Source organism: Aspergillus multicolor (genome assembly GCF_047715735.1).
Source record: "Aspergillus multicolor strain CBS 133.54 unplaced genomic scaffold BDW74scaffold_46, whole genome shotgun sequence".
Lineage (NCBI taxonomy): Eukaryota > Fungi > Ascomycota > Eurotiomycetes > Eurotiales > Aspergillaceae > Aspergillus > Aspergillus multicolor.
This window is the reverse complement of record NW_027395997.1, coordinates 128,130-144,189: the sequence shown is the minus strand read 5'-3', so window position 1 is coordinate 144,189 and position 16,060 is coordinate 128,130. Positions and strand designations below refer to the sequence as shown.

Genomic DNA, 16,060 nt, shown 5'->3' with positions numbered 1-16,060 from the left:
GAGCGACTGCGAACTTGCGACTGTGACAAACCGAACCAATGCTCGTCTGAACGACGCGCGTCTGAGAGTTACAAAAACGTACAGACTATGCAGAGTCACTTTTACGTCCTTCCTCTGCTCTCTCACGTCGACATTACAGCGCTAACTCTTAATCTTTGGAGCCCGCCACCCCCATGATAGGTTGAGGTTGTGACTTGACCGTCCATGAATCGGACTTGGCGTCGGACTTGGCCTATCCTGCCGTCCGGAACCGGATCCCCGTTAATTCTAAGATCGACGAACTACTTTATCCGGACTCTGAGCTCTCTGGCTTACGAATCGTCGTGACATGCAACAAACAGCAGTTCTTCAAATCCAAGCCCCTTGATCTGGGCAGCAACGCCACAAGATTCCAAAGAAATAAGATGAATCGGAAAGCACAGCTTTACTCCGTAAGGCTGAGAGAGTCCTTCGTAATTTTTCGTACGTTAAGTCTGGACTCTCAGCTCTCGCTTTGACCGCAGAATCGGCACCTTCTAGAAGCAACTAACTATAACTATGCGCAGTAAATATAGACAGACGTACTAAATAAGGATGTTGTACAGTCTCGAACGGAGGGCCCACAGTGTCGCCAAGGAGTCTCAAGTTCTCGATCCAGCAAACATGAAACAAGCCTAGCAAAGCTCTGTTGCTCCTGGAGAATTATGAACCGCAGTTTCGGTACCACTTCATTCACGCCGAACGGCGGTCTATTCAAGATAACGAGCCTCTCGTTGCGCCTGTAGCCGCTCCGCGCGTTTCGCTTTCCGGATGCTGTTTATATAGGCATTGACCCTGTGTTCAGCCCATATGCATCCCCCCAAAGTCATAGCCGCAATCTGAAGGAAGACTTTGAATTGCGGTGTCAAACCCCTGTAGATCTTGGATGTGGGGGAGAGCCACTCTGAAAACCCTTCCAACGGGCGGTAAAACAGTCTGGACCGAAGGTACTCTTTCGAAAAGGGCGAAGGCCCTGACGGGCCTGACGGCCGCTGGGCATGTTCCTGCATGTGCTGTGGAGGGCCAGATGGGGTGGTCGAGAACTTTAGGGGATGAGGGAGGATCATGATCATATGTGCAAGGATAGAGACTGAGCCGAACTATGTTTCGTGGCCAGTGTTAGTATCCGTACAACTGTCCCATAGAGCGTGGGCTCAAAAAAGCAACTGTCAAGGCTGCGCGAGCTCATCGAGGTTGGAGGCATACCCGGAAAGCACCCGTCAAAAAGCCACGAACCGCCTCAGAAGTGATCTCCTCCGGCGGTTCGACGTCCGCTCGTTGCGAGGACGGAGGTGGCATTGTAATATTTTGAGCTCACAGAGTCCCAAATCATCATTCTGTCTACAAAGTACACTACGGCGAATAAATGGCACCGCATCAAATCCCGAGCAGAGTAAGGATGACGCAGCCGGATCATCATTGCTCCGGCTTCGGTAATACCAATACGCGGGATAAGTCCGTCAAAGAAAAATCCCGGGAGCAGCCAACAGCAACACTTTTATTATTCAACAACACTCAATTCGAATTGAGCTCAGTACACGATTCAGACTACTGCTCAATAGACTTGATCACCCTTGTCGAAAGAAATTGAAGCAGACGACCTGTCGATTCCGATCCCAACCCACCACAATGCCCCTCGCCGCCCGTACAGCATCGCTCTCGCGTAACACCAACGAGACCAAGATCCAGGTCTCCCTCTCCCTCGACGGTGGTGTTCTCCCTCCTTACGAGCCGTCCACGATCTTCCCCGCTCCCTCCGACCCCCAAGAAGCCGAAGCCGCTAAGAAGGGCATTGTCCCCAACAAAGATGCCGCACATGCAACTCAGTTTACGCCGACGCAGCAGATCACCATCAGCACGGGGATCGGATTCCTAGACCACATGCTACATGCGCTTGCAAAGCACTCTGGATGGAGCTTGGCTGTTCGTGCTAAGGGAGACTTGTACAGTACGTACTTCCCACCAGATTAGAAGGGGATAGAGCGTGTACTGATCTCATTTGCGCAGTCGACGACCACCACACCACAGAAGATACCTTCCTCGCCCTCGGTGCCGCATTCACTACCGCTCTAGGAGCCCGGCAATCCCTCGCACGATTCGGCCGCGGTGATGCGCCCCTCGACGAGGCGCTCTCTTGGGCTGTCATCGATCTTTCCAGCCGGCCCTGGGCTGTCATCAACATTGGTTTCAAGCGCGAGAAGATCGGCGACCTCAGCACGGAGATGATCACACACGGCCTGCAGAGCTTCGCTCAGGCGGCCGGCGTTACTCTCCACATTGGCTGCACGTACGGCGACAACGACCATCACAGGGCGGAGAGTGCGTTCAAGGCTCTGGCTGTTGCTATCCGCACGGCCTGCGCGCGGAGGGTCGAGGGTGAGGTCGGTGCGGGAGATGTGGTCAGCACAAAGGGCGTGCTCTAATTCAAACAATTTCTACTTACGTACATGCTATGCTATGCAAGCTCATGCCATGCCATGACATTCGAGACGCAGTCACGAACACCAACATACAAATAAAACCAAAAATAAATATGCACTAAGGAAAGCAACATTCAGGCGCACCATGCATGACCCACCAAACTAACCTCAGCCGCAGCAACCAAAAGCAGGCAACCCACCCGTCAGGATTCTAAGCCCCCAAAGCTGCCACGGCCTTAGTCCAGAAGTCTCTGCGCTGACTATCCGCATCGGTCACCACACACTGAGTAATAAACACCCTCCAGCCTTCCTCCCCGTTATTCTGAAGACCAGCCCGCACAGTCTCATTGCACTGCGTAGTCAAGAACCAAGCCCCAGAGCCATAATCCCGAACAGGATCTTCAAGAATCAGATCCAAGAGAGGACCGGGCTGGTCCTTGAGTTCCTCGTAATTGTCCGCGATCTCCGGGAACGAACCGCCGTATATCCTGTTGAAATCGACGGATTGCATGTTGCGCGCTGTACACAAGATTAGCACCTCCCAGGCATATCAAGCAGATATCAGTAAAGAATGGAGTAGAGGTATACATACTTCCCTTGCCCACAATAACCGGGTCGCCGTAGTGGTTCCTGCTGTACCTGAACTGGCCGCTCTCCATGGCGATGAGGCCTAGCACAGCAGCCTGCTCGGCCTTGTTGGTGAGGCCATATTTCGTAAAGGCCTTGGAGATCGCAGGGGCAGCCTCCGCCGCAGTACCGCACTCATCGGCCCATTCAACCACACCATCACATGATGCAGAGTTGGGCGCAATGGCGAGGATTTGCTCCGGGGTAATGGTGACCGTTGAGTCGGAGGGGGCTTGCGAGCAGGGAGATGCACCCGTCAGGGCTAGGAAGGTCAGGGGGACGAGGGAGGTGAGCTTCATCTTGGTTGACAGGTTCTGAGACTCCTTAGATAGGTTGGTTCAAGAAAGTAGGTATGAGCTGTGTCAAGATGGGGGATTGAAAGATGTTGGGCTGGCAGCAAAGGGTCCTGGAATGGGGGTCTTATAGGGCTGCAGACAGAAACACAGCCGCTACGGCTGAAGGGGGCATTGTCCACTAGCACGGGAAAGGAGGATTCCTTTCAACATGCCGGAAAGTGGGCAGGGAGCAGCAGGCCAACAAGGCTCAGGCGAACAAGCCACTCAAAGGCGAGAATGCTGATCCGGGTAAGCTGACAGACCGTTATTCTATAGAAACATGGAGATGCCGATCTCTGAGTGGTCGCTCTGGGCGTGTCCTGAAACATCTGCACAAAGCAGACTCGCCGCCTGAAACGGTGCCTGAGCATCTGCTGTCGTCTAACTGCCCATTCAGGGTCCAAAGCAAGGGTCTACTGGGAAATGCGGAGATTTGCAGACTCTAATATCTTGACATTATGATTATCTGTCGGCGGCTCAGCGAGCTCCAGGCATCTGAAACGCTGACAGCACATCCACCAATTTGGGGCAAGTCTATATGAACCTTTCAAATGGTTAAAAAAGCATAGGGTGAAAAAAGGGGCACAAGAAGCGAAAACGCTCACGCGAAAAGTCTAGTAAATCAAGACATCCAAAAAAGAGAAGAAGGGCAGATAGTGGGCGGACTGCGCTGCCTAGCAGATCACACCGTATACAGATCACAAGACATCTTGCCAAAACATGTACAAGAACCAATGCTCTAAAAAGCGCTCGGTCAATCAGGATCCCAGAACTCCATACATGCGCTGAATGAAAAACAGATCCCCTGGGACATCACGTGATCCTTACTCCAGGAATAGATTCGTTGATAAAGCAAAACAAAACCCGTTGAGAGGCCGTAGAGCGGGCACAAACAATTGAGAGAAGCAATGAAAGGAGCCGCTCAGTCGCGTCGGCTAACGTATTCGTAAGAGGTTTCGGTAGGGCCTGCTTCTTCATCTTTAAAACTGACCCGGCGAAGTAAGATCGGCATCACACCCCGCGAGCGACGCGATGGCGACGGCAAACGAAGGCCTGGGATCTTGCTATACCGATAGCGGTACTTAGCGCCGAGAAGGAGTAATCGACCATAAGCCCACCACAAGCACAATCCAACCGCACCGGCAAGAACAAAACCCGCGACGGTAAGGAGCATCCAGTGCTGTCCCATCCAGAAGATCAACCTAGCATCCTTTCCGTGCCAGCTGTTGCCCACATGATGAGTAAAGAAGCTCCAGGAGAAACGGTTGTACTCGTCCTGCATGAGAATGCGAACACGGGCCGCTTCAGCGGGACTTTCTGCCATGTATTCCTTCCAGATTACGGACAAGAAAAGCGGGCCGGTCGAATACATGACTGTGATGTATGGGAGAAGCCAGCTGCGGTCGTACGACTGCAGCATTTCAATCACGCGGAGAAAAAATGGGTGTTGAGGAACAGAACCCATAGCATCGTTGGAGATACCAGTTGGAGCGGTACGACGAACCCACGCAGGGTATGACAAAAGAGGATCTAACCGTCGGTTGCAGCCCTGGTAAAGTCAGTAATTGCCCCGCCTCTCTCAAAATATAAGCAAACTCACATCGTCAAGATCAATGTAGGTGCCACCGTAATGCGCCAGGACAAAGTAGCGGATCGAATCCGCACGTTGAATAGGATACTTATAGTTGTCAAATGTGTCGAGGAACCAGGGGTATTCAGCGGCAATAAATTTGCGAGATTTCTCATTCGTCCAAAGCTGTGGTAATTAGCGTCGCTCTCGCACAAACGAGACAAAAGGACCACGTACTATGTATTCATAATCCGGATGCAAATCAATGCAGCTTTGCTGGGCTTCCTGCCATACTTCGGGGATTGACTCGTTCTTGTATGTTTGGTGGATGATCTTGGGGATCTTTTGGGGCCGCTGCTCAATCAAGCTCGAGTTTGGCGAAGGAAGCTCCGCGCGGTGGATCGCATCAGCGGAGGCATCCTCCAGCAACAGTGATAATAGTGTAGAGACGCTGCGAATGAGGAAGGTGACAATGAGGAGATTGACGACGAGGAAAACCAAAAGACCGCGACGCATGGTGGAGATCGTAGGATGATACGCCTTCTTCGACAAGTATAGATGTTCAATGCTAGCAAGACAAAAAATGGTGCAGATAGCAATTCGTAAAATCGTGGCAATGAGGTCCTTGAGTATATGGATGAGGGAGCGGAAGTCGTCTCCGCGAAACGCGACGGGCCGTAGAAGGACAAGTAAACGACGAGTTGAACGACGACAGTGTTTCACAAGCACCAGCGAACGTTGCAGCAAAACCCGTACTCGACCACAGCGGTGATGATTGAGGCCGAGAGCAATTGTTGAGTCAGTGAAGAACTCAAGGTTGTCGTCGGAAGAAAAGTCCGTCGTCCGCAGTTTTGAGTTTCCCCTTGAGCTTCCCCAGGTAGATTAAATTGGAAGGAGTGGAAGACCCAAGCCCGCTACTTGAGGCGAGACGATGGTAATATAGTCGAGATAGACACTCCCCACGAAACTAAAATAGTCACAACCCCAAGAATTGAAGAAAAAAAGGAGGATGGACGAGAAAGTAAAGGATGATTGGGGAAGGGATCTTCTCTTGTAGTGTGAAGCCGTTGGGGGAGGGGCCAAAGGGCGAAATAAAGCGAAGACAAATAAGGGGAAATTGGCGCGATTTTAGTTAAATAACGAAAGAAGGTTAAAAGTGTTTAAAGGAAGGAACGACGCAACTTAGCATCAAATTATTATTCAAGAGAGGGTGGGAGCCTGGGTGGGAGGTTGAAGGAGAGAAAGTCTGGAGACAAGTCTGCCGTTGGTTTGGACGCCGTGGGTGGGCGGAGCGCGCCAAATAGCCTGCCGCCATTCAAAAGGGGGACGCGCAAAAATTGTGGAGGACTTGGGGCTGAGCCTCCGCCACTGTCTGCTTTATTTACCCTTTATGCTTCTTGGTTGCTTCGCCGATGGACGCCGTGTCGGTGATACAGCATAACCCGTCTCCGACCCGAGCATGGCCAGTACTTCGCCATGGCTTACTGTCAGCTTGCGAGCTTTCAACCACGATTTCATATTATTGTTATCATCACCTCACCATCGCTATGAGCGCTAAGCGCAGTCCTTCTCCGTATCCGTGTCTGGCGTGTGCAGTAGTGGGCCGCTATGCTGAGCCACCCGTCCGGTCGCCTATAGCAGCTCTAGCTTAGTGCTAAGACTGACGGTTCCTGCCTATAAGATAATTCGGGCTTAGATTAATATTTCCAGCCTCGCAAGTTGTCAATTATTTCCCCACTTGGTGGCTGTTCGTCAACTGCGTCTCCTCCAGGAAAAGGATTGGCGGGCCCTTCGTCTCCAACCTCCAAGACTCCAACAGGGGAAGCTCCATAACATGCATAATTTCTATTTCTATCACATGAAACCTGGGATGGAAGGTCTTCCGTGGACACACTTTATCCGCATATCGTTGTCACAATTGGGTCGAACAACTTACGCCTAGCCTCCGGAGTATGCATCAACTATTTACATAAGGATAAGGGGCTGGTTTACGTATGTATCAGAAGCAGGAGCCAAGGTGAAACAAGCGGCTGAAAGGGATTCATTCTAGCGATCGTTTCATTGTTACACTGTATCTGTCTAGTCCTGCCTACGAGTCGCCCTATCAGATAGGAGAACGAACCCTGGATCTGCGTAACAGACCGCGCAAATCAGCCAAATCTCCGTCTCAATTGGCGTAGCAATAGCATTCGGCCATCTATCATGGGTCTTTTTCCGAACTTAATTCCTAGTTGCAAATTGCATTTTTTTGCACGGATTTTGTTGGGGAAGACCTCGTTCTTGGACCGGAGAATCATGCCTCCGGCTCGTGGCTCCGCGGAGCTCGTACTCGTATCTCCTTACTTGCGAGCGGAATTACTCCGGCGCAATCAGAGCCCGATGGGAAATTCGGCCATGGTCAACTCGCGAGATTCAAGGAGCCATGCTCTGGCAGTCAAACCGTAGTTGGCTCTGGCTCGTACGGAGTAAATCAGCATGGGTATGCCACGGGCAGATAGAAAGGCTTTGATTGGCGCCAGTGCCGATTCGCCAAGCGGCATCTGTCACACTCAACAATCACTTGAGACTTCCATGGGTCCCTTGACCAAGTGCGAATCTTGGGACTAAAGTCAAATTAATATAGCGTGTGGGTGCTCGACTGTGACAATCGCAACAGAATTTCCAATTAGGGCAAGTGAGGTATCCTGGCGCCTAGAGATCATGGCGTCTAGGATCAACCATTGCCAGGCAAGCCTGCCTCCAAAGCATGCTATCTACTCCGTAGCCCTACGGATACGCTTACGAGGTCGGACGCAAGACATCCCCGATTGAGATTCAGATCATGATCCATTTAGCTAGTTGAGTAGGGCATCTCCAGTTGTAAGGCTTAGGCGAAGCCACTTTGCTATAGCTGCGATTGTAGCTGAGCTCGCGACACGCGTACTGTAGTACTGCATGCACTGCCATGATAGATATAGAACTGCCACTCAACCTTATCCCAGTAAAACATGGTGATAATCCCCATTAGCAGCAGCGTTATCCCGCCTATGGAAGTGTTCAGCATGCAACAATAGCTTACGACTACACTATGGCAGTGGCTGGCACAATGATAACGGTTGCCTGAGCAGTGACGTAGGAAATAGCCATCTTTCGTACGGTCCAGTGGTCTCCTTCGCCATCTAATTTTTCCGCGACCCAGGATTCGCTTCTTCCCCAGTTCCAACCAGGAATAACCGAGTCCCACGTTGGATCCAGACTTCGAGGAACGGACGTCCACGTTTTCGGTCCCTTGGGTAACGGTTGTATCTTAGGTCCGGTTCCTACCCCACATGCATCACCAGATGGCCTATGCCACGACCACTGCGTGTCAACTCTGCGCTTCCTGTCCGGCGTGGCGTTCCTAGCTTCCCTCTGAGCAGGAATTTGGCTACACCATACGGAGAAATCTGGGACACGGTCGGGTCACTACCACTATGGCCGGTGTCCCGGTTATTTGGCTGACGTGCAATGCAGTAGTGGCTACCGGCCATTGAGCTGGACTAGCTGGTGGCTAAGAATGCAAATTCTTGCGGCTGCGGGGGGATGGCAATATGGACAATGTAAGTTTGATGTCAGTGGCTTGTTTCGCGCTTCGGAGTCTTGAAGGTCAATGAATTTTCGATGAATCCAAGTGAGTAGCATGAGACCCAGTCAACCATGGCTCGAGAGAGTATCGGATCGACGTGGCTCGAAAGCAAATGGAATAATTTCCGTAGTCGTTTTCATTCTCCTCCTACTAAGAGATTGGACTATCTTCATGATGTAAAACGAATTACCATGATCAGAATCGAGGCAATCCGCCCCGGCCATACTACTCCTGCTCCGTAATTCAGACGCCTCCCCATTAGTGACCTGGCCAATTCTCCGAGCTGTTAAAAGGCTCTGTTGGCTTGCAGAGTTCTTCCCTTCGTTTGAATCCACACCAAGGGGAGACGGAAGTCAACGGTTGCTTGCAATGACTGTCTGCGGACGAGGGCTTCGGCGAGACAGTAGAGCAGTGACAGACCCCTGCGCGAATTAGAGTCGCAGGGTTGATTGGAAGTATACCTCAGGTGGAAAATAGGTTACTTCGAGAGTGGTGTTGGTGTCAATGCGACTGCTGAAACCCTGTAAAAGACTGTTTGAAGTGATATGAGAGATATTCTTTGAACTATGTTGCTTGTTCTTCAACACACACAGATCATCGGACCTCTGGTGCCGCTGCGGCCGCGAATTCTTGATTAACATTGGCAGCATCAGTACCTTGCGTCTCGGCCCTTGCGCGCGGGTCGAACAATCGCACCCACCACGCCGGAGGGTCAAACGGACGGTGACCTCCATGGAGAGATGGGTAGACGTCGTTGAAGAAATACCACACATGCCCCACCACCACACCGCAGATCTCATCCTTGGGAATAACCCCATGCACAACAAGACTGAACGCCATCAACACCCAGGGCAAATATGGCGCAGTGAATACCAAGACGCCGAGGAAGCTGAGCCTGGTCTCCGGGTTTCGGCGACTCCAGATATAGACCAGGCTCGAGGACAAGGCGGTTCCCAGAAATGGCAGTGACAGAAATGGCGATATGATCAGTAGAGATACCATGGCGTAGAGAAGTAACCACGCGAAGTGGGCGGGAGATCGGCCAGATGATTCCTCCAGGAGTCTCGAATAGCGCTGGAGGAAGAAGACATGGAAAAGCAGGTCTAGATTAAGCGGTCCGAAGTAGAGGAACGTTGTTATCAGACGCCAGTACTGCTCACTTGTCAGCCACTGTATACGGGGATAGTTCGGTCCCAAACAGTTTTATGTAGGCAGTTGTCTAGCCAATTACACTGCATGGTCTGATGCCCACGTTTCTGTGCCTCGGTATCTACTTACTTGCGATTTCACATACACAGCCCGGAATGAGTAAAACAGTTGAAGTGGGGTGAGGGCATGACAATGAATCAAAACTGAGGTGCCGGCGACTAAGGCAGTCCAAGTTCGAGTCACCGGGGGCATCTCGTAGAACCACCTGCAGTGTTCTTAGTTTGATTTGCTTGACAAGTTGACATTGAGATGCGTGTGGGGAGTATTTGCTGTACGTACTGCTCAAGAGGGAACTGCCCTCCCTGGCCTCCGTTCCAGATAGCAGCCATTGAGAGAGACTAGATAAGGTTCAGATGTGTCTTGAGGAGAAATAGGAAGCACAACTTGAAGCAATCAGGACACCTACCCCAGGTTTCGGAAGAATGACGGAGCTCCCTCCAAGTGGCCTTTTCGGCCTCAGGCCAAAAAATCATGTGATGCTATTATCGATAGGTACAAGCCTTATCTTTATCGCACTCTTATCGGAGGAACAGGGAACAAGGATGTCGATCCGTCTGACTGCAACATGTCACTTGATGGCCGCAGGGACCGCTCACTTGATACCTCCTTGTCTGTTCGCAGATGATGATGATTTCACGGAGATCAGAGTGTGCCGCAGCTCAGCCCATACCAGAGTGGATGGGCGTCTCCTCCACCTGCCACTATCTTGTCGCTGCTGTGGGACTTCCGCATGCGGATTTCAAGGACGAACAGCCGACGTCAACCTAGGCTTCCACCTCGAAACCAGAAAACATCGCAAATTATACCAACTTCAATGCTGCTTCGGGATTCTAAAGGAAAATATCTCCATTCATAGAGCTCTGAAGAACCGCTAGCGGGTCGCAGGCAGGATGCCTAACAAAGCAAGCAATCCCTCTACTTTGACTACGCCGCCTAGGGTGTGATGACATCTTGAAGTTGAAGCTGTGACACTCGCGCGTGCCCGTTTGCGTACAAGCTGATTGCCGACCGTGTAGAATATTTGGTGGTCAAAAGGCCCTCCCTCTTATCTTTTCTCAGGGAACTCCATCACGCGATGTAAGTGCGTACAGTTGCTTTTAACCACACTATGTGCTTTCAAAACATGCGCAAGGCAAGAGTTTTCAACAGTCGCTCCTCATGAGATTCTGTCTGGAACCAGCAAAGGAAGCTTCAGGCAATTCGCACCAGAGAACTCGTCTCTGGAACTTTATATTGCCAACCACAGCCCATGCCAACATTTTAGGTTTCCAGACCGTCATGGCAGATAGTCTCCGTCGTGCTGGGGTCAAGCTGAAGGCCGTTATGACTCTGAATCGTCGATCTCACGCTCTCGAATTCCTGTCCAAGGAACAAGTCTCACTTAAGCGTTGCTATCTACTCGAGCTCCCGACGGAATTACTGCTCGAAATCATATCGCATTTATCGGCGTTGCCGGAGGCTTGTCTTGCGTTGACGTGCAAGAGGCTATTCTCAATCTCCGCTCCCATTCTAACGTCTAAACCGCTTCGATTTAGTCGCGACTTTGCTCCAATTTTCCATCATTATCGCAATGGGCACAGCTTCGCTACGACTCGGTGGCAGTTGATCAAGAGCCTCGAAGACACCCGCTGGAGAGCCTGTTCAAGGTGTCTCAAACTCCACCCGCGATGTGCTTTTCCTCCTCGTGAATTAAGGCGCACTCCTGAAGATCGAATTTGTCTATTGGGGAACCTTGCAGGAGTCGTTGACTTATGTCCTTGCAAGAAGGTGACTTTCCGAGACAAAATTGAACTCATTGAGACTCTCAAAATACGACGAGATTCTATGGCTCTCCTAGCTTCGCAATTTGGTGGCGTCGAAGAACGCTTTTGTTGGCATTCATGCTCTGAGAAATACGGATCCACGGAAATGAGAATTGAGATCTTTCCGGAGCTGGACCCTTACGACCGTCTTAGAATCAGAACGGAATACCACCTCACAACGGCCCCTGGGCAGTTGGGCAAGGAGGATTACATGACAGCACGCTTTGGATGCGCCCATCGATCTGTGGATCTCTGGGTTTCTGGCGTCTGCCAAACAACTTTATGCCAGCTATACGAAAATCGGTGTGATTCGTGTCATCGAATATCTATCTGTGACTCGTGTAACACCGTGCTAAGATGTCCACGGAAGCAGCCCTGTCGGATAGATGAAGACGCTGGCACAGCTACCTATAATTTCTGGACCGACAGGTGTCTTGGGGGCACCTCACCTGTTCCAGATACAACATGGGCGGCTCAGAGGATCCACCCTGCCGAACCCTTGGTTGATTTGGACAATTGCAGTGAGCTGTGCCCATGGACGATCAGGGAGCATCCTCCTCTTCGCAACGCTCCGTCGTTAGACATGAACATCCTTGACCCTGCCTTCCAAGACCAGTCACTCAATCAGTTATATAACTCCATTGACATGAACTAGATCAAGATGAATGGGGATACGGGTTTCAGCGTGGGTGTTCTATGGCGTTTTCTGTTGCTCTATATTTGGGCGTCCAATCTGTTCCTTCTGAAATATCGCATCCATAGACTTGTTTTGAATACACTGAATTCTTTTCCGTCCCCCATACTATCCCTAATATTCACGTGCTGATATACTTCGGCGGCGACCGCGCTAGTCCGTATTCGTCGACCGCGCCATTTCTCCGATCCGGACTCCCCAAGAAAAGGCTCGCGATTGAGGAACACGTCCAGATACCAGCATCGATCTGGGACCCAAGCGAATCTAGCAAGTGAACTGCTTGGATGAGTGACATCCGTGTTCTGGGGCGATGAGCTACAACGGCCACTATCCGCAGCACTTGCATCATAACCGCCCCCCATCCGAGACCATACAACCCCAACTCCTCTATAACGCAAACGCCGTCAACGCCAATTCCAACGTCTCGCCGTATCTGTATGGCAAACCTCAGGTCGTACTGCCGCCCTACCAAAACTATGGATACAATCAACAGCCGCAGGCTTCCCCCATGCCTCTACCTCAACAGCAGCAACCCTACGCCGCTGCTGCAATGCCAACATACGTGAACCCGTCGGACATATTTCAACGACCACAGCCCATACTTCCTACGTCGTCCCCTGCGTCCTTCAACAATCACCACGTGCCACAATATGGCGCGCAATCTGCGGTTCCTGTTGCTGGCAACAGCCCGTCCGTCGCCACTCCTACTCCGCGCCTGTCGGCTCCACGGCCAGCGCCAACACCAACACCGACTCGGAATCACCGACCAAGTCTGAATTCTGCGAGTACGCAGTCTGCCAAAAACACTCCTAAGCCTATCGCTACCCCCCAACCCCCGGAAAGGGCCAAAACAAACACAGTTATACCACCGCCCGCGCCGCAAGTATTGGTCCCAGCTCCTTCGCTAGATGTACAGAAGATTCAGCGCCCACCCTTTAAGAAACAGGCCCATCAGCCCTCGCCGAAACCCGCAAAACCTGGCATCGATTATCAAATTCTTCTCCTCGCGATGTCCGAAGAATATTTCGACGCCGCGCATAGCCACGGAACCACTATCGCCTTCATGAGAAGTGATGAGGAACTGGAGGAGTACTACAGGCTGGTTGCAACTGGTCTCGGCTGCCTGGAAGCAGTATTGAAGGTCTGCCCACCCCAACTATATAACCAATATTCTCTCTCACACCGTGCAGAACTGGAGGTTGCAACCGCGCGTCGAAGCTCTAGTGCGATTAAGATATGCCCGCGTACTCTTCGAAGAGACGGATAACGATCTGGAAGCGGAGACGGCACTGAGTAAAGGCGTATGTCCGGTTTCCTGTTTCATCTTCTCTTACTGACAGGTCTTTTTATTTAGATCGATTTATGTGAGCGGGTGAGTGAGATTAGGGCTTCTTCATGCTATTCCTGGCTGCAATGCTCATCTTTTCTAGAATCGTATGCTTGACCTGAAATACAGTATGCAGCATCTGCTAGCACGGATGCTATACAAGACAAATCCGAAGGCCGCGCTCAAAACAGTGGATAGTATGATTCAGGATACGGAAGCGTGAGTTAGCCTTGACCGACTCAACGCGGCACCCTCTGACCAGATTAGGTACCGTCACTCTGCCTGGGAATATGCCTTTCGCTTTCTGAGGGTGTCACTTTCCTTGTCATCACTCGCCCACCAGGAAACCGCGTCAGCCCTGCAAAACCTCCATAAAGTATCCACCATGGCCAGCCGTAACGGCGACAGAGCTGTTTCTGCCATGTCCGCCATTATCGAAGCTTTGGCACATCTCCAGCAAGGATCTAGCTCAGACTCTATCGAGCAAGCCCAGCGTGCTATAGCGGCTGCACGAAGCCATCAGCTCAATGATGAACTACGCCATGTTCCACAACTAACAGCTCTAGTTCAGATTGTGGATATCTGCTGCAGTTTGCTTGAGTATGATGTCAACCAATCGGCCCAGAAGCTCGGGATTTTGCAAAATCTGATGGACGAGCAACTGAATGATTCAAATTGGCGCCCTGATGGGTCATTTTCCATTCCTCTGAGTGGCAAGTCAGCAGGGCCTTCCTCTATGGATACGGGAGATATCCTTCAAGTGCAGGGCGGCACGTTGCTGCTCAGTTTCAGCTGGCTACCTCAACACGACCTCTATGCCCTTTGCTATTTTCTTAGCTCTATCACGTTGAGTTGTAAGAACTCATCTGATGGGCGGAAAGCCGAAAAGTTCCTTCAAGAAGGCGTACGCATGTTAAAGGGTTTGTCTTATCCTCAAGGTGGTTAATATGAATCTGGCAACTGACATTCTATAGGTAATTTTCAAAAGCCGCCACAAGATATTGCGGAATCTTTGGCCAATGCAAATAAGCGTGTGGAATGGCGCAGGATAATATACTGTAATCTACTTATCCAGCAAGTGTTCCTCGCGTGTGGCCGTACCGACTGGGAGTTGGCCCATAGAGCCCTAGGAGAGCTCCGGCAAGAGACTCAATTATTGGGCGATGATCTTCCTGACACGATTCAATGCCTAATGCAATACGCAGAGGGTACTATCGCACAGGCGACAGGCGAGCTGGAGACAGCCCTAAGCGCCTTCCAATCCCCTCTATTCTCACTTTCTGGTTTCAGCAAGACCGCCCGCAACAACCCCCGTCGCGACCTCGCCATCCTCGCAACCATCAACATCGTCCTCATCATCAATAACCCAGCTCATTCATCTCACTCTTACCTTCCGAACCTTCTCACCACCCTCGAATCCTTCTGCCGGGCAAGTCCCAACAAATACATCCAAGCAGCTTATTTCTTGCTCTGCGCAACCTCGAACACGAATTCAACCATCCAGGTCAAACAGAACCTCCAGCAAGCGCTTCAAACCGCAAACATAATCAGTAACAGCCAAATCACATGCATTACTCTGACTTTCATGAGTTGGAAGTACTTCCGCGGAGTCGTCGGCGAGCAAGCTGAGAAAAGCGCCCGCGCGGGCCGCGTGATGGCAGCGAAGGCTAGTGACCGTCTCTGGGTCAGCGTGACAGACAATATGCTGGCGGAGACTCTGGAGACTCAGGGCAAGAGTGAAGAAGCTAACAATGCCCGCGAGGAGGGGTACCGGGTGATGATGGACCTGCCCTCGGCGTTGAGGCGACCGGCTTAGGCCACATGCCTAATCGGCCTATGCTAAAAGCTGGCTGTGTTCTTTTCATATACGTCCCATCTCAAACATCGCTTTCGCTTTATGGTCCGCCTTTTTTTTTTCTTCTTCTCTGATGCATTTGCTATGTCATGGGCGCAACTTTACATATGATACCACTTCCTAAACCTTCTTTCCCGGCGTTTCGTTCTCACAGGGTCGGTCAGTCAGCGGCTATAGCTTAGTGCACTACTACGGTTCGGGATTGCCTGGTGCATGTTGCACGTGGTTCCAGTTACTCAAATTTTCCAAGGTTATATAGATCTGGTGCGCCAATGTCGTCGATGGATTGAGATGCGCATCCAAATACTCCATGGTAGAAGATATTCGGACTTTGCATGATGAAGTGAGAAAAAATATATTTCCCCAGTTGATATAACTGGGCTGAACTTATCGACACTGTATTTGAAAACGCCACAATGCATCTTATACGGCGGGTGACATAGGTAACCTCAACCTTGAGAGTAAGCAAACAGAAAGCAAACCCGTAATTACTCCTTAACGCATTGTGCGCCTGTAACCCATGACCCACAAGGAAGCAAATAGGACCTCAATGAGACGTAAACTCTGCCTCGCTGGGTCGGAAGCTCGACATGAACACC

At 51.1% G+C, this 16,060-nt stretch overlaps 6 protein-coding genes across 6 annotated transcripts; 2 read left to right on the top strand and 4 right to left on the bottom strand.

The window, feature by feature from the left end:
- Positions 1–728: 728 nt before the first annotated feature.
- BDW74DRAFT_183504 (uncharacterized protein) lies at positions 729–1,317 on the bottom strand (the record flags this gene model as incomplete). The annotated part of the gene is made up of 2 exons (XM_073730530.1): positions 729–1,118; positions 1,225–1,317. 2 exons carry the CDS (start codon positions 1,315–1,317, stop codon positions 729–731), a joined length of 483 nt encoding a protein of 160 aa, XP_073578422.1.
- Positions 1,318–1,425: 108 nt separating this feature from the next.
- On the top strand, positions 1,426–2,644 carry his3 (imidazoleglycerol-phosphate dehydratase HIS3). Its single transcript, XM_073721710.1, has 2 exons — positions 1,426–1,966; positions 2,026–2,644. Exons 1-2 carry the CDS (start codon positions 1,648–1,650, stop codon positions 2,439–2,441), a joined length of 735 nt encoding a protein of 244 aa, XP_073578421.1. The 5' UTR covers positions 1,426–1,647; the 3' UTR covers positions 2,442–2,644.
- BDW74DRAFT_108407 (uncharacterized protein) lies at positions 2,487–3,557 on the bottom strand. Its single transcript, XM_073721709.1, has 2 exons — positions 3,031–3,557; positions 2,487–2,957 (listed from the first exon to the last, which is right to left on the bottom strand). The coding sequence occupies exons 1-2, from the start codon at positions 3,362–3,364 to the stop codon at positions 2,650–2,652; spliced, it is 642 nt and encodes a 213-aa protein (XP_073578420.1). The 5' UTR covers positions 3,365–3,557; the 3' UTR covers positions 2,487–2,649.
- A 275-nt stretch (positions 3,558–3,832) lies between these two features.
- On the bottom strand, positions 3,833–6,206 carry BDW74DRAFT_163140 (glycosyltransferase family 32 protein). Its single transcript, XM_073726061.1, has 3 exons — positions 5,208–6,206; positions 5,001–5,156; positions 3,833–4,949 (listed from the first exon to the last, which is right to left on the bottom strand). Exons 1-3 carry the CDS (start codon positions 5,484–5,486, stop codon positions 4,323–4,325), a joined length of 1,062 nt encoding a protein of 353 aa, XP_073578419.1. The 5' UTR covers positions 5,487–6,206; the 3' UTR covers positions 3,833–4,322.
- Positions 6,207–8,707: 2,501 nt separating this feature from the next.
- derA (putative ER-associated proteolytic system protein Der1) lies at positions 8,708–10,173 on the bottom strand. The gene is made up of 3 exons (XM_073726060.1): positions 10,063–10,173; positions 9,853–9,988; positions 8,708–9,726 (listed from the first exon to the last, which is right to left on the bottom strand). Exons 1-3 carry the CDS (start codon positions 10,110–10,112, stop codon positions 9,169–9,171), a joined length of 744 nt encoding a protein of 247 aa, XP_073578418.1. The 5' UTR covers positions 10,113–10,173; the 3' UTR covers positions 8,708–9,168.
- Positions 10,174–11,061: 888 nt separating this feature from the next.
- BDW74DRAFT_171369 (uncharacterized protein) lies at positions 11,062–15,422 on the top strand (the record flags this gene model as incomplete). Its single annotated transcript, XM_073727296.1, has 8 exons — positions 11,062–12,106; position 12,270; positions 12,595–13,420; positions 13,470–13,580; positions 13,634–13,651; positions 13,710–13,825; positions 13,874–14,514; positions 14,581–15,422. 8 exons carry the CDS (start codon positions 11,062–11,064, stop codon positions 15,420–15,422), a joined length of 3,600 nt encoding a protein of 1,199 aa, XP_073578417.1.
- Positions 15,423–16,060: the final 638 nt, after the last annotated feature.

Bases quoted from the DNA above. Each gene is read 5' to 3' on its own strand.
- his3 (XM_073721710.1), top strand. From the start codon at position 1,648: ATGCCCCTCGCCGCCCGTACAGCATCGCTCTCGCGTAACACCAACGAG. The intron at 1,967-2,025 runs GTACGTACTTCC...TCATTTGCGCAG, and splicing joins TGCTAAGGGAGACTTGTACA to TCGACGACCACCACACCACA.
- BDW74DRAFT_108407 (XM_073721709.1), bottom strand. From the start codon at position 3,364: ATGAAGCTCACCTCCCTCGTCCCCCTGACCTTCCTAGCCCTGACGGGT. The intron at 2,958-3,030 runs GTATGTATACCT...TCTTGTGTACAG, and splicing joins GGTTATTGTGGGCAAGGGAA to CGCGCAACATGCAATCCGTC.
- BDW74DRAFT_163140 (XM_073726061.1), bottom strand. From the start codon at position 5,486: ATGCGTCGCGGTCTTTTGGTTTTCCTCGTCGTCAATCTCCTCATTGTC. The intron at 5,157-5,207 runs GTACGTGGTCCT...TAATTACCACAG, and splicing joins ATCCGGATTATGAATACATA to CTTTGGACGAATGAGAAATC. The intron at 4,950-5,000 runs GTGAGTTTGCTT...TGACTTTACCAG, and splicing joins CCTACATTGATCTTGACGAT to GGCTGCAACCGACGGTTAGA.
- derA (XM_073726060.1), bottom strand. From the start codon at position 10,112: ATGGCTGCTATCTGGAACGGAGGCCAGGGAGGGCAGTTCCCTCTTGAG. The intron at 9,989-10,062 runs GTACGTACAGCA...AGAACACTGCAG, and splicing joins GGGCAGTTCCCTCTTGAGCA to GTGGTTCTACGAGATGCCCC. The intron at 9,727-9,852 runs GTAAGTAGATAC...ACAAGTGAGCAG, and splicing joins CTGTGTATGTGAAATCGCAA to TACTGGCGTCTGATAACAAC.